The 14,986-nt window shown below is 36.2% G+C and overlaps 1 protein-coding gene across 1 annotated transcript in view; it reads right to left on the bottom strand.

Annotated features, from left to right (window-relative positions):
- Window positions 1-14,986, bottom strand: part of radil (Ras association and DIL domains) — a 31,344-nt gene that overhangs the window by 16,201 nt on the left and 157 nt on the right. Inside the window, exons 2-5 of the mRNA XM_073843230.1 lie at window positions 14,613-14,943; window positions 12,129-12,700; window positions 5,100-5,380; window positions 2,890-3,567 (exon numbers count right to left, since the gene is read on the bottom strand). Coding sequence (XP_073699331.1) covers window positions 2,890-3,567; window positions 5,100-5,380; window positions 12,129-12,663 — 1,494 coding nt within the window. The 5' untranslated portion in view covers window positions 12,664-12,700; window positions 14,613-14,943. The remainder of the gene's footprint in view (window positions 1-2,889; window positions 3,568-5,099; window positions 5,381-12,128; window positions 12,701-14,612; window positions 14,944-14,986) is intronic.

Genomic DNA, 14,986 nt, shown 5'->3' with positions numbered 1-14,986 from the left:
CACGTGGGAGGTATAATACCTTGGTATCGTTTCTACATTTTCAGACTTTTCTTTCTCGCTCTTTTCTTTGGCTGGTTAATATTGGGGCTGACGTTTGACCTTCTAAAATTGGATTTTAATAATTAATGAGTTTAAAGACAGGCATTAAATGCTTCAGGATAGTTTCATTGGGACTAGGTTCACAAATTATTTGATTCAACTAATTTTGTAGTGTTTAAATCAACAAAGGCAAATGCATTTGTCAACAAAGACAAAAGGGCATGTGAGGTGACAGTACTGACCCTCACAGCAGAAAATCAATCATGGGTCATGTGGGATTTATCCTTGTCATGCTAATGCTTTTGCTCTGCATTATGTAAAGTAAATAAGTACCACACTTGCACTTGAACACTGCAAACATGCAATATCTAAAAAAAATATGAAGTGCAACATTATAAATCAATCACTGGAAAGTCATTTGATGGAGACAGAACTTGCTTTGTTTGCCGTTCTCATCATTTCCTTCTTCCGTACTGAAATACAATCAGTCTCAGTGACATGATATCAACTAACATTTGAAGGAAATGTGGGAAATGTAGTTCTGTCATGACAACTCTATGAAAAGTTTAGCATGGTAATGGATAAGACAATGTTAATGTATTTAGTCTTGGTGGAATAGATCTGCTACGCTGCTGCTGCTGTAGGTTATTGCTGTAGTTGTAGATTATTGCTGCTGCAAGCAAGTACAGAAACTTGCTACTGCCAAAGCATATGGCAATACGGTGCTGTGAGCATTTAAGACATACTGCTGCTGCACAAATAGCATAAAATAACCCGTAGCAGATCTATACAGGTGGACCTGGGGAAGGAGGAGGGTTTCAGAAGAACTCTGAAAGCGTGCTACATAATTTAAATGTAAGGCTGCAAGCTCATTGGTTGCATACGCAATATGAACCAATAAGCTTGTGCCAGTCGTATAACTCTGTGCTATTATCAATTATGTGAGTCTGCGCCATCTAGAGTTTCAAGGCAGAATTAGGCGACTTTTCTAAAAAGTAAAATCAGTTTATTTTAGGGTTTCCTTGTTACATGTTACATGTACTTACTATTATTATAACAATAAATTATGCATAATTATATGCAAGTAACCCTAAGCCAAACCCTAATCCTAACCACATAGTAAGTACATGTAGTAAATTAATATTACTCATTACTTGAAGGGGTCCTATTATGCTATTAAGTCTTCACAAATGGCTCAATAAGTTCCGAGTCTGATGAATGCCCGCCTTCCGAAAAACGAAATGTTTTGTGATTGGTTAGCAGTCCCACTGCGTTGCGAAAACACATCGGTTCACTACAGGAGGCTTTTATTGTAGTTCGCGGCCACTTTAGTCAATGTTTACGTTAAATATCTCCCTTTTGAGTGGACTTTGAGATTTGTAACTTTGTAGATGTTTTTATTCCCAAACATACGCACCACACACTGACTAAAATTCAAAAAAAGCATAATAGGACCCCTTTAAATGTATAATTACACTGTAACAATGACACCTTAAAAGTGTAACCATGAATTGTTTCAAATAGTAGACATTACAACATGCTTATTAATTTTGAGACAGTTTAATAGTTACGTTTAACAGTTTTTTTTTTTTAGTTTAAATACTAGAGTTTTTAAAGATTCATTTCACAATTAGATGATGGCAAAGGTTCCCTAAATTTAAAAAGATGGGATGATGAATAGAAATTAAGATTATTTTCATAAAAAGTAGGGATGCACAATATATTGATACCACATTGGATATTTAATTTATTGGTATTGGTTGGCATCAAATATTAATTAATTGGTCTATGCACATGACACGCAGACAAAAATATATCTAATGTGGCCACAATTTAAGAATTAGTTGCCACAAATTTTTTGTTTTAGTTAAATTGTGGTCATAAATGATTTTTTAGTTTCTTATTTACGTTTATGTTAATCATAGCCTTTTGTGTTAAATCAAAATTAAAACCATGTTTATTTCAATCAAAATGAGAGAACTAATTAGAACACTATTTACTACAATGTGCAAACAAATGAATAAGTTGTCGAATTCTTAATTTGTGGCCATGATTTATCTAAAACGAGGGAACAAATGAATGAAATAAGGAAACAAATTTTTAATTCATAAGAACTATTTAAATTGTGGCCACAATAAATATATTTGCAGCAACCTGATCTCATGAAGAAAATGTACCAGTGGGAACTTTTTCGCAAGATGCGAAATACATACCAATAAGTATATATCACTGTGCTTTCCAACAAGAATGAACACTAGAGGCGGTAAAACAACGAACACTTGTTAACTTGTTAGCGCGCATGGAATTGGATTTAGGATGCGGAATCCTTGGGTACAAATCCTGTGAAAAACATGACTTGCGATTGTGTTTTTACGTCACATTTGCTTTTGTTCTTACTATCAGGTAGGTTTAGGTGTAGTGCAGATGGTACATTATTTTAAAACGTCACATACCATTAGAGTTACAGCACCACTCAACAGCCTTTTTTTAAGTCAGAGCTATGGTGACAGGCACAAAACCAATGTCACATTAAACGTACCTTCATCTGTTCCATAAAACACTCTTTTAGCACCACTCAGAAGACATTTTGCATAGAATATGTCATAAAACATACACGGCGATACAGTACGTATTTCGTATCTTAGCAAAAAAGTTCCCACTGTTATGCTTTTGTCATGAGATCAGGTAGCTTTTGTCTTCATGTCATGTGTCATGTCAGACTGATAAATATGTGATATGGAATATTGTGCATCCCTTTTCTTGGAATGAAAACCTAAAATTAACACTTCTATTGGTCTCTGCACATTACATTGGGATAGATATATTTTAACATGGAAAAAAAGTACTAACCCATGCAATGGTCTGAATCCTCTTGGCAATTTTCAGCAAAAGTTTACCGAAGCTGCCAGGTGGAAATGTATTAGCTGAGTGCTTGATGCATAGACAAAGCAAATATGCTGGTGTCAGCTTGTGGTCATCTCCGCTCGGCTCAATAAGCGTCAGCACACGGTTCACCAGTGCATCCTCGTGAGCCCGCTCAAATTCCAGCGCGAGCTTTCGTTTCTGTGCACCACGTGCAGGAGCCTTAGAGCTGCGCCGAGACGCCACTGGTTCGTGCAATACGGCCCCACACATACGACATGCCTCTCCTTTATCAGGCACGCTCCCCAACTCACTATCGCATAGTCGTGCCAATGCTCGAAGTCGAGTGAGAGTTTGGGCAGGAAGAGGTTTCGCACTTAGTGGGTCTTTGTACAGGAAAATATAATGAGCACCAAAGGACAGCAAATCCCCATGACGTAGTGGAGTAGGCCGCTCAATACGCATGAAGTTAACCAGCACATTGCCATGGGCGACGGGCTCCAGAAGTAATCGCTGGTCTGAGGAAGAGCGCCGTTGGGGTGCCCGGCGTATTCGGCAGTGAAGTGGAAGCACATCCGGAGATGACAGGCAGATATTTGGTCGTGCTGATGCTGTTTCCTGACCAACTGTGTGCTGCTCTCGATTCAACAGGTAAACGAGACAATCCTGGCAAAGAAATGGAAAGTGGACATACACAAACATAAATACAATAAGATGGGAGTAATAAAAATCTACAAAACCGTAACGGCTTTAAAACACATTATTACATGACATATCAAATCAAAGTTATCCTTTTTATGATGTTGTATAGTTTATATGCATTTTTCAAATGTTTGGGGTTTGGACAATTTTCTCTTTTTTAAAAAAAGTCTCTTTATGCTTACCGAAGCTGTATTTATTTATTGAAAACTACCGTAAAAATTGTAATGTTGTGAAATATTATTACAATTTAAAATAACTGTTTTCTATATTATTATGTTGTAACATGTAATTTATTTTTGTGATATCAACGCTGAAATTTCAGAAGCCATTACTCCAGCCTCCAGTCACATGATCCTTAGATATAAATATACAGAACGGTACTTCCTTGATAATTAGGAAGTTCAAAAGGACTAGAATTATGCCTTCACTGCCACTTTTAATTCATTTATTGCATCCTTGCTAATTATACGTCATTTTAGTGCCACGTTAAAAAATAAAAAAAATCTAAGATTACAAGATTAAAGTCATAATATTTTGAGAATAAAGTCAAAATTACAAGAATAAAATCTAAATATTACGAGAATAAAATCTAAATATAAAGAGAATAAAGTCTAGATTAAGAGAATAAAGTCAAAAATTTATGAGAATAAAGTCAAAATATTACGAGAACAAAGTCGAAATTATGAGAATAAAGTCAAAATATTACAAGAATAAAGTTTAAATATTATGAGAATAAAGCCGAAATGACGAGAATAAAGTGGAAATTATGAGAATTAAATCGTAGCAATTAAAGTTGTAATGTTTTAAGTGTATAGCTTGTGCATGCAAATGGCCCAGGATTGGGAGCACCGGGAGAAGTTGCCAGGCCACCGGAATTTATTTAAATATATGTGGGATTTTTAGCAGAAATCATACCATGTGTTCTACTTGCAGGGACAGCATGCTTGAAAATACAATTTCATGTCTTTGATTGCATTCATTAGGCCTATTTGTAGAGTGCCAGCCACCCAATAATAGCAATAAGCTTTGTGCTTTTGGTACTTTTAACATAGAAAGAAGTCTCAGCTTTCAAAATCTGATACAGTATATAATATATACTGTATCAGATCAAATCAGTATATAATATACAGTATATATTACAGTAAATTATTGAAAATAAAATTTAAAGTCTAAAATATGAATAATAAGAATATGAAAAATACAAATAAATCTTGTAATTTTGACTTTATTCTCAAAATATTTTGACTTTTCTTTTTGAAACATTTAGACTTTATTCTCAAAACATTTTGACTTTTTTCTTATAATTTTGACTTTATTCTCAAAATATTACAACTTAAATCTTGTAATCTTAGATTTTCTTTTATTTTTAATGTGTGACTAAAACGCTGCAGTATAAATAGTATTAAAATCTTTAACAAATATTTACTGACCCAAAACAGTAATGTATATATAGATAGACAGATAGGTAGATATTTATAGGTGAGTTTCTCTTATACCTGTTGGTTGTACCCTTGAAGGAGCAGCAAGTGTGGCGATTGGTAGAGAGAGTGTTTAACTCCGCCCCCATCTCGTTCTTTACGGGTCTCTGCATCTCGTGCTGAGCGTGTTCTGATTGGCCCTGGGAGGGTGGAGTAGTACCGTTTAGGTTCCTCACCGGGCAGACCCACTAAGTTAAGGCTGGTTTCACTGAGGCTGCGGCAAAATGTGGAGCCGTGCTGGAGTGTCATTGTTCCTTTAGCACGGTTTCTTTGCAGCTTTCTTGCTTGAGCATTGATATCTGTCAGGGGAGAGAAAACCACTTAGGTAATTGTGACTCATTGTCAGCAGCCACAAACTAACCTTATGGGGTTTATTTGAAGAGCGGAGCTTAACAAAAGAAATAGACTCAAAATTGATTGTTCAAAAATAAATAAAATAAAAGATCATAAAATACAGTTGAGGTCAAAAGTTTACATCCTCCTTTTAGAATCTGCAAAATGTTGATTATTTTACCAAACTAAGAGGGATCATACCAAATGCATGTTATTGTTTATTTAGCACTGACCTGAATAAGATATTTCACATAAAATATGTTTACATATAGTCCACAAGAGAAAATAATAGTTCAATTTATACATTTTTTGTTGTTGTTTAGTTCTTTGGTTTTCCAGCATTTTTGTGTATTTCCAACAATGATTGTATGATTTTGAGATCCATCTTTTCACACCGAGGACAACTGAGGGACTCATATGCAACTATTACTGAAGGTTCATCCAAAAAGATGGATATCAAATCATACAGTTATTGTTGGAAAAACACTAAAATGCTTGAAAACCAAAGAATTTGTGGGACCTGAACGATTTTTCTGAAGAATAGCAGACTGTTCAACAGTTTTTGTAATTTTTATAAATTCAACTATTTTCTCTTGTGGATTATATGTAAACATCTTTTATGTGAAATATCTTATTCAGGTCAGTACTAAATAAACACAGATTGTGAAAGGGGGATGTAAACTTTTGACCTCAACTGTACATTCAACCTTACGTTGTGTTATTTGTCAGTAAAAAGTTACAGTGATCTTAAATCATGATAATACTGCCAAAACTAAAACACACAAGTATATTTAAAGCATTAGAGAACAACAATGCACAAGAAGGAGTGAATATGGAGGTGAAATGCAAAGCATAAGGTTTTATGCCATGCTATGTAACCTCAGTTTAAAGTTATTTTTATGACATGGAATATAGTGCATAAGTTGACAAATTGTATGGTACATTTGGTGCTTTTTTGTAATATCTAAGCCTGCATCCCCATTCGATGTCTAGAAAAAACACTGCAAAAACATTTTTGTGTGTTTCACAAAAGAAAATTAGAAATTCATTCAGGTTTGGAATGACATAAGGGTGAGTAGGTGATGAATTTTCATTCTTTAGCCCCAAACTAAATTCTGTATTTATATATCTATATATTACTGTTATGCTGTCATGTGAGACTAAACACTTGAGTAATGACTGCTTAAAATTGTTGCCATCACAGGAATAAATTACATTTTAAAATATATTTAAATTGAAAACAGTTGTTTAAAATAGTAATAATATTTCATGATATTACTGTTCGACTGTATTTTAATCAAATAAATACAGCCTTGGTGAGACTATTACATTAGAGTCTGCATGTCATGGTTGAAGGCATGCATCTGAATTCAAATTGAGAGCAAGGCAGCAATAAAATTAAATATATAGAGGCATGAAAAACTGAGACATATTCTTGTCCTATAGGGACATGCAATGAGGGCTATGACTAATAATTGCATAGGGGATAATAAATGGTGGTATAATGCTGGGTATAGGAAGTCAACACTTAACTGGTGCATGAACCAATACAGTAAATTATGGGTCTGCAAAGTAATGGTATTGAATATGGAGGTGGGGCTGGTGGTCGACACCATACCTGAGGACAATCCCCACCTTTAACAATAGTTGTACAGGGCTGTATCAAACGCCAGCCCCTGGGGGAGCTCCGATGGCATCTACCATGCCCACTTCTACTCAAGGTTGCAGATAGCACAGGGGAGTTTGTGTGGGTCCCTGGGCATGGGTGAACACCATAACAAATACAAATCACCAACAGCATACATAATTCCATTCATTCACTCAAGTAAGCAAATTATACCATTATCCACCATCTAAAAGTTCTGGTGATGCACAGCAGCATATAGATGTTGAATCTGAGCTCATATTTAACACCATCTCTACTCTTAACAAATAAATGCTGTTTAATTGGCATCTATGGTTTCACCATTGCTCAGAAGCATATTGCTAAAGGTCCTTTAAAATGTTTTTCACACTGTTCTTCAGAACTGTTTACTTAAGAGTTCTTTGAGTAACCAAAGTCATTCTTCTGTGGCATCGCTTTGAAAACCTTCTTTTGGAACCTTTATTTTAAGGCGAGACACTGCAGGTGAATAGGGTAAAAAATTAACCTCTAGTTATGACTTTACTTACCCAGTTGATTACATTGATAATTGTATTACAAGTTTTCTAAAATGTTTAAAGGTTTAAATATGCAAATGAGCATATGAAATATGCACTAATTTGCATAAATTTCTAGCACAAAAACCTAAACACTTGGATGAAGTCAGGTTCAAAATTCTTTTTTAATTTTTTTTTTTTTCAGAGGGGATTTTGGGTATTTCATATTGTCATGCCATAATAAAAAAAAAACAGAGAGAAAACGTGTAAAAAAATTTTTTTATTTTTTTACCATTTTGTGGGGAATAAAATGTTGTATAACAAATCTCTCAGTAAAAACCTTCAGGATATAGACAGGAATAAAAATGTAAAGTTTGGTGTATGTAAGTGCTACTGAAGTGGAGATTTATCGCTTAGTGTAGGAGATAAAACTCATTTTGAGAAAACGGCCTTTAAAAATATGTATTGTAATTGAAATCTATTGACACAAATAGATAAAGTGCTATAAAAGAAACACTTAACAGTGTCTTTTGGATGTTTTCTTTCCAGTAGTCTGAAAAACACTACGAAAAGCCAAAAAGCCCAAAATCTCAAACTTGACAGGTGCATGAAAAAACTGTTTTTGCCTGCAGTGTTCATTTGATTTTGATTCTATAATAGATTCTCCAATGATTTAAAATTTTAGATACTGGAAGCAAACAAAATAACAACCTGGAGTTGATGTAACAGCAGCTATTTGTTATTCCAGAAACTGGAAGAGGTACATTTAAATATTGTTCTACAATATCCTGAAATGGCGCTGATGCAGACGTAACTGCCAATCCAAACCTGTTATAAAACGTGCATGTGTTGGTAAATACCTCAACACTATCCATGAACCCCCCAGTAGCATCTGTCACCAAGTAATATGTGTTTGTGCAGAGGGTGGTGGTGACTTGCAAATGTAATCCCTCACCCCTTCTTCACCTTTACTCATCTGTGACCTTCATAAACCCTTGTTCTAAATGCCTCCACCTTCTTAACCATCGCTGCCCTTTCGATTGACCATAAAAATCACTAGACACAATCATTTTTGAGAGTAGTCCCAAGGTGAGGAGCAGCAGCGTCTCTTTCCATGAAGAAACAGCAGGACATTAAGCCAAGTTTAAGAAGACTGCTCTGAAAAAGCTTTAGGACTAAGATCCCCAAATAAGCCTGTGACATTTTCATTAATTAAAATGCAGTCACATGTAGACAAGAACAACAATAATGGTGTATATACAAGATGCACCCCTTGAGAAATTATGCATGGAATAGAACAGTAGCAAGCTTACGATAATTGGAAAAATTCCCAGGATTCAATAATGCATTACTTGAGCAGATGATTCTTTCAACGAGTAAGATTAACTGGAGCTTCTAGTTACACAAACCAGACTCATTTTAGAGCTAACTAGGTGTAAAGTGACCTTAAAGGGCCAATTCACTGTTGGAAAGAATGTTTTTTAATAAAACTTGTGATAACTATGTGATAAAACAGCCATTTTTTTAAATCTGCGCTACATGACTACAGAAAGCAGAGAAAAAGGGCTGTGGCAAATAAAGACAGGAAAACTTCAACACCCATAATGCACTGGATTTGATCCAAATGTCTGCTAAATGATATAAAACAACATCTGGCTGACTGTTTCTGACAAGTAAATGATATCTTGGTTTATGTTACAGAGAAAAAGTACAAATTGTCAGTGTCACATGATCCTTCGGAAATCATTCCAATATGCTGATTTGCAACAAGATACATTTTTTAAAATTATTATTATTATTATCAATATTTAAAACAGTTGAGTAATTTTTTTCTATACCATTCAAAAGCTTGAAGTGAGTATAATTTTTTTTCTACTCAGCTGTTCTCAACATAAAAATAATAATAAATGTTTTTGAGCTGCAAATCAAAATATTAGAATGATTTCTGAAGGATCATGTGACTGGAGAAATTATGCTAAAAATTTAGCTTTGAAATGACAAGAATAAATTACATTTTCAAATATATTCAATTATTCAGTTATTTTAAATAGTGAAAATATTTTAAAATTTTACTTTTTTACTGTACTTTGGCTCAAATAAATGCAGGCTTGGTGAGCTGAAGAGACTTCTTTAAAAAACATAAAAAATCTTACTGTTCAAACTTTTGACTGGTAGTGTATATATAAAAAATCCAATTGAGAATGTCCCCAAATGAAGGTTTTGTCAAATATAGCACACTTCTGAGGACAAATTTGCCCCCAAAGTACAGCTACACTAATAACCCAACACACACATGCATTCTCTCCACCCCACCAAGAAGAAAAGCAGTTCAACCTGAGGATAAATTATCCTGAGTAATGCGCCTGCTGATATTGATTTAACTTCCACCCTGTGTTTTGGCTCAATGGCCACCTTGTTGAATTTGTAATTTAGTACAACAGCATCCAGGCACAAACAGAAGCAGAGAGACAGAGTGGGAGAGACAGAGTGGGAGAGAGAGAGAGAGAGAGAGAGAGAGAGAGAGAGAGAGAGAGAGAGAGTTCCATGGCAGTGTTATGACTAGTCTGCAATAAAAGAGCACAAATAAAATAGTGAAACTGAGACCTCAATTCAACTACTGGAGGCCGGCCATACTACGGCAGACCCAATCGCGCACTTATCTCTGGCACCTGCTCTGACATCTGTGTGCCGGCATTAGTGAACCTGAGCAGCCCTGAACGTCAAAGAACAATTAAGATGTAGCAGCAGTTATCATAGCACCACAGTGTTGATAGTAGTGATACGTTCAGCACAACTCTTATCTTCAGCTATCAGCACTTAAACAGAGTAATGTGGTAGTAGATTTTAAGCTTCTGTTTTGCAAGTGTGGGCAACCGAATGTTTAAAAACAAGATTATAACTCAAAACAAGAGAAGCAGCATTACATTTTTATTTTAATCTTAAAGGTCCACTGAAGTGCCTTGAACCACGCAGCGTTATTCTATGTGGTGACGTACTTTTAACTGAAACAAAAACATATCGCCCAGCCCCGCCCACTTATTTTGAATAGCCAATAGCGTTCCATTAATATCTGCTCGGGCCAGAGCCGTTGAGCTCGGTAAAGCCGCATTTGTAAGCTTATGACAGCCACAGTCTAATAAATTACCCCATAGATTCAATATGAAACTCTTGCTAAAACAAAATAGTTATCATAATCATGCTGAGGCTGTGTAGTTTAATACATGCCGATCGCACATATGAGCGCAAATGATCTGCTCCGGGTTATTGCGTCTCTGTGTAGGGGGCGGGACACTACGGACTCTAGAGAGCATTTGATTGGACAGAACGTTTGATGAGAAACTGAAGTGCACGGTGATATCATCAAAATCCTTGATTCATATTGGCGGAAGTGACGAGACTGTAAGATTTGAATGCCCATATCTTGTAAACGCGAATTTTGTCGTTGTTTTGAAGCACACTAGCTTATAGATAATCTTAAGGCTAATATATTCATACTAAAAGCCAAAAAACTTTAATTTTGATTTCAGAGGGACTTTAACAATGTGATTAGTCTGGAAGCTAACAATTAGCTTAAAGGGATAGTTAGCCCAAAAATGAAATTACCCCATGATTTACTCACTCTCAAGCTATCATGTATGACATTTAGAGTTATATTAAAAACACCCTGGCTCTTCCAAGCTTTATAATGGCAGTCAATGGCTGTTGAGATTCAATAGTCTAATTGAAGTCCAATAAAGTGCATCCATTTATCATAAAAAGTGCTCCACACAGATCCAGGGGCCTTATAAAGGCCTTCTAAAGTGAATCCATATGTTTGTGTAAGAAAAATATCCATAAGCCCCACTGAGAAGTGAAAACAAAACACTGGTCGTGAGATAAAAGTACAAAACTAGGATTTGTACAGAAAAATGACAAAGGATTTCGATATAAGCCAAAAGGAGACTGGTTTTCCTTTGCTAAACAAAAGAAAGCTTCGCTTCCTTTGCTTCTGTAAATAAAACTTGGTTCTCACCAGAGATTACGCTATACCTATGTCCTTTGTCATCCGCTATGGATATAATATGGATATGTTTCTTACACACACACATTGATTCACTTCAGACGGCCTTTATTAACCACCTGGAGCCATGTAGAGTACTTTTTATGATGGATGGATTCACTTTATTGGACTATTGAATCTCAACAGCCATTCACTGCCATTATAAAGCTTGGAAGAGCCAGGGCATTTTTTTATATAACTGACTGCATTCGTCACGTACACCTAGGGTAGTTTGAGGGTTAGTAAATCATGTGGTAATTTAAAATTTTGGGTGCATAATATATAAAGATACCTTTTTTTGCTTAGTGTAAGCTATTTTTACTACTAATGCAAGCATTAATCTTAATTTAAATAAGTTATTTGCATTCTAAAACATCTTTAAACATATTTCAACTTTTCAAATAGTTAAAATGTTTTTGTCTTGGTCCAGTAATTGTAATATAATGTTTTCATTCAGATATTAATTTGAAAATACAATCACACAACAAGAACGTCTGCTGAGCATATGTTTCTTAATGAATGCATTTGTGAATTACCTGCAGTGACTGTGTCCTTCTCTTTCGCTGCCAGTTCCTCAACCTCTGCTCTTCTTCTGAGCTCAAAGCGGCGAGAGTAACCCTCCTTTGGCTTCCAGAGGTCCTGCAAGAGTAGGGGTTTTTCATTGTTTCCTAACGCCCGTAGGCACTCAGTCCGCCACCGTCGATCTGGGCCTTCAAATCGTCCAATCACATCACATAACACGTAGCTACAGGACGAGGCCTTGTTCAGAGAATAGCGCTCAAGCGCCTCTTTGATTAACTCCTGGGCACTGGAACGAGGTGTGGCGAGAACGCTTTTGTAGTTAGCGCCGGCGCTGATTTCATCACCAAATATCTTGAGCACACCTGGTGCAGATGACTGGGTGGAAAGCTCTGCTGGATCGTCCCGTACCTGTTCAGGTAGGTCGGTTACAGAACGGCGATCCCGATAGCTTAGTGTCCGGTACAGAACCTGTGTAAAAGTGCGACTTTGGCGCTTCAGGCGGTTCTTGGATGGCAGAGACATGCTGGCTGATGAGGAACCGTAGAACATGGTGCCAGAACTTGCATTGGTTAAAAAACTCCTGGAACTGAGAAAACAACCAATTGTAACAACCAGAATCAGAGAACTGTCAGGTCTCTTGAGTTTTAATATATATGTGCAGTTGAGGTCAAAAGTTTACACCTTGCAGAATCTGCTAAATGTTAATTATCTGACCAAAATAAGAGGGATGATACAAAATGCATGTTATTTTTAATTTAGTACTGACCTGAACAAGATTTTTCACATAAAACACGTTTACATATAGTCCATAAGAGAAAAGAAAAGTTGAATTTTATTGAAATATAAGTTCCCATACACTTGATTCTTAATATGGTGTTGTTGCCTGAATAATCCTGCTGTTCTTCAGAAAAATCCTTCAGGTCCCACAAATTCTTTGGTTTTCCAGCATTTTTGTGTATTTAAACCCTTTTCAAACAATAACTATGATTTTGAGATCATTATTTTCACACTGAGGAAAACTAAGGGACTCATATTCAACTAATATAGAAGGTCAAACGTTCACTGATGCTTCAGAAGAATCAGGGGGTGAAAACATTTTGAATTTGAAGATGAGGGTAAATTTAACGTATTTTGTCTTCTGGAATCTTCTGGAAAGAATCTTCTGTAGCTTCTGAAGAGCAGTACTAAATTTTACAAAATATGAAAAATGTACACATCTTCATGCTGTTCAAAGGTTTACACCGCTGGCCTTGTTTCCCTTCTTATGCATCAGTGAACGTTTGAACCTTCTGTAATAGCTGCATATGAGTCCCTCAGTTGTCCTCAGTGTGAAAAGATGGGTCTCAAAACCATACAGTCATTGTTGGAAAAGATTCAAATACACAAAAATGATGGGGGAAAAAAATGTGGGACCTGAAGGATTTTTCTGAAGAACAGCAGACGTTTAACTGTTCAGGACAATATATATATATATAAAACAAAAGTTTACTACAATTAGATAGCAGATAGGCTAGATATGCAATAAGGTACACTATAATAATCTTGCCATCTTATTTTAACTCTATATTGTAATATTGGTTACAGTCAGTGCAACATGGCAGTACTGTACATCTAAAGATATAGATGAGTTTGATATACACACACACCTAGAGTCACAAAGACAGATAGAAATAGACAGGATGGGCAAGGCTGAATTTTTGTACAAAGCAAACATGGATGTTGCCAAGTATATGTAATGACGGAAAATACAGTTTGATGGAAACTATGAGGAATAGTTCTGGGCAGCTATGCTACAATATTTAATAATCCACTAAAGAACAATAGCATTTATGCATTAAGAAAAACTAAAACAGCTATTGTACAATGATTAGAGAGATTGGTGATTGAATAGATAGATAGATAGATAGATAGATAGATAGATAGATAGATAGATAGATAGATAGATAGATAGATAGATAGATAGATAGATAGATAGATAGACTGCAGAGATGAGTGTCTCCAATGCTGCAGACATGAGAAACACCTTCTAAGTGTGTGTGTGTGTGTGTGTGTGTGTGTGTGTGTGTGTGTAAGAGAGAGAGAGAGACTGCATCAGCTAAAATCCCCACTACTCGGCAGTCTGAACGGAGACCATCTGCTCGTGCGTGAAAATACTTGAAGCCTATTCACAAACTGCATATAGCCTAGTTGACATGCTGGCCTTCATTTAAATAATCTATCAGGTACTGCGTACGTCTAAACTACTCATTCGTTCCCTGGTTTGTATCCGCCTGTTATGCGCACAATTATTTAAACCGTTTTATGAGTCTTAAAGGTACAGAACATTCACAAATGTGAATGAATAATTTAACCTTCATCAACATTTGACACTATACTGAAATAACTGCGCGTGCATAAGATGAGCACTTTTAAACTGAGGTACAATAAAGAAAGTTTCATTTTTGTTCTTGAAAAGACTTGCAAAAACATCAAACTCGAGGCTGCAGAATATGTCTTACCTGTCAAGCGCGTTTTAGTCCCCGTTTGCTGAAGAGACGCTCATTTGGAGGCATTAATTTTGAAGAAGCGCGTCGGGCTACTGCGGGTCTCCACTAGCAACGGCGCGAGCCAACAAAGGCACCTGCTCGCGAGTCCTAATCCGCTTGTGCGTCTTAACGGGGCTCCGCCAGCCAGTCTCAGAGCTCTGATCCCTCACAAGCCGCTCGCTTGACTCCTGTTATTGACATTTGCCAGTATTTCTTCTTGCTCATGTGTTAAATTAGCTCTACGGGCCGGTGGGATACAGTTTAGGTCCGCCCAGTCACTGTCATGGAATGCGACAACGTCTACCTGTACAGTAATAGTGAGGTGTCAAACATATATCAGTATTGAG

Source organism: Garra rufa, chromosome 6 (genome assembly GCF_049309525.1).
Source record: "Garra rufa chromosome 6, GarRuf1.0, whole genome shotgun sequence".
NCBI classification, from domain to species: domain Eukaryota; kingdom Metazoa; phylum Chordata; class Actinopteri; order Cypriniformes; family Cyprinidae; genus Garra; species Garra rufa.
Note: the sequence above shows the minus strand (reverse complement) of the source record. Positions and strands in the feature narration are given on the sequence as shown.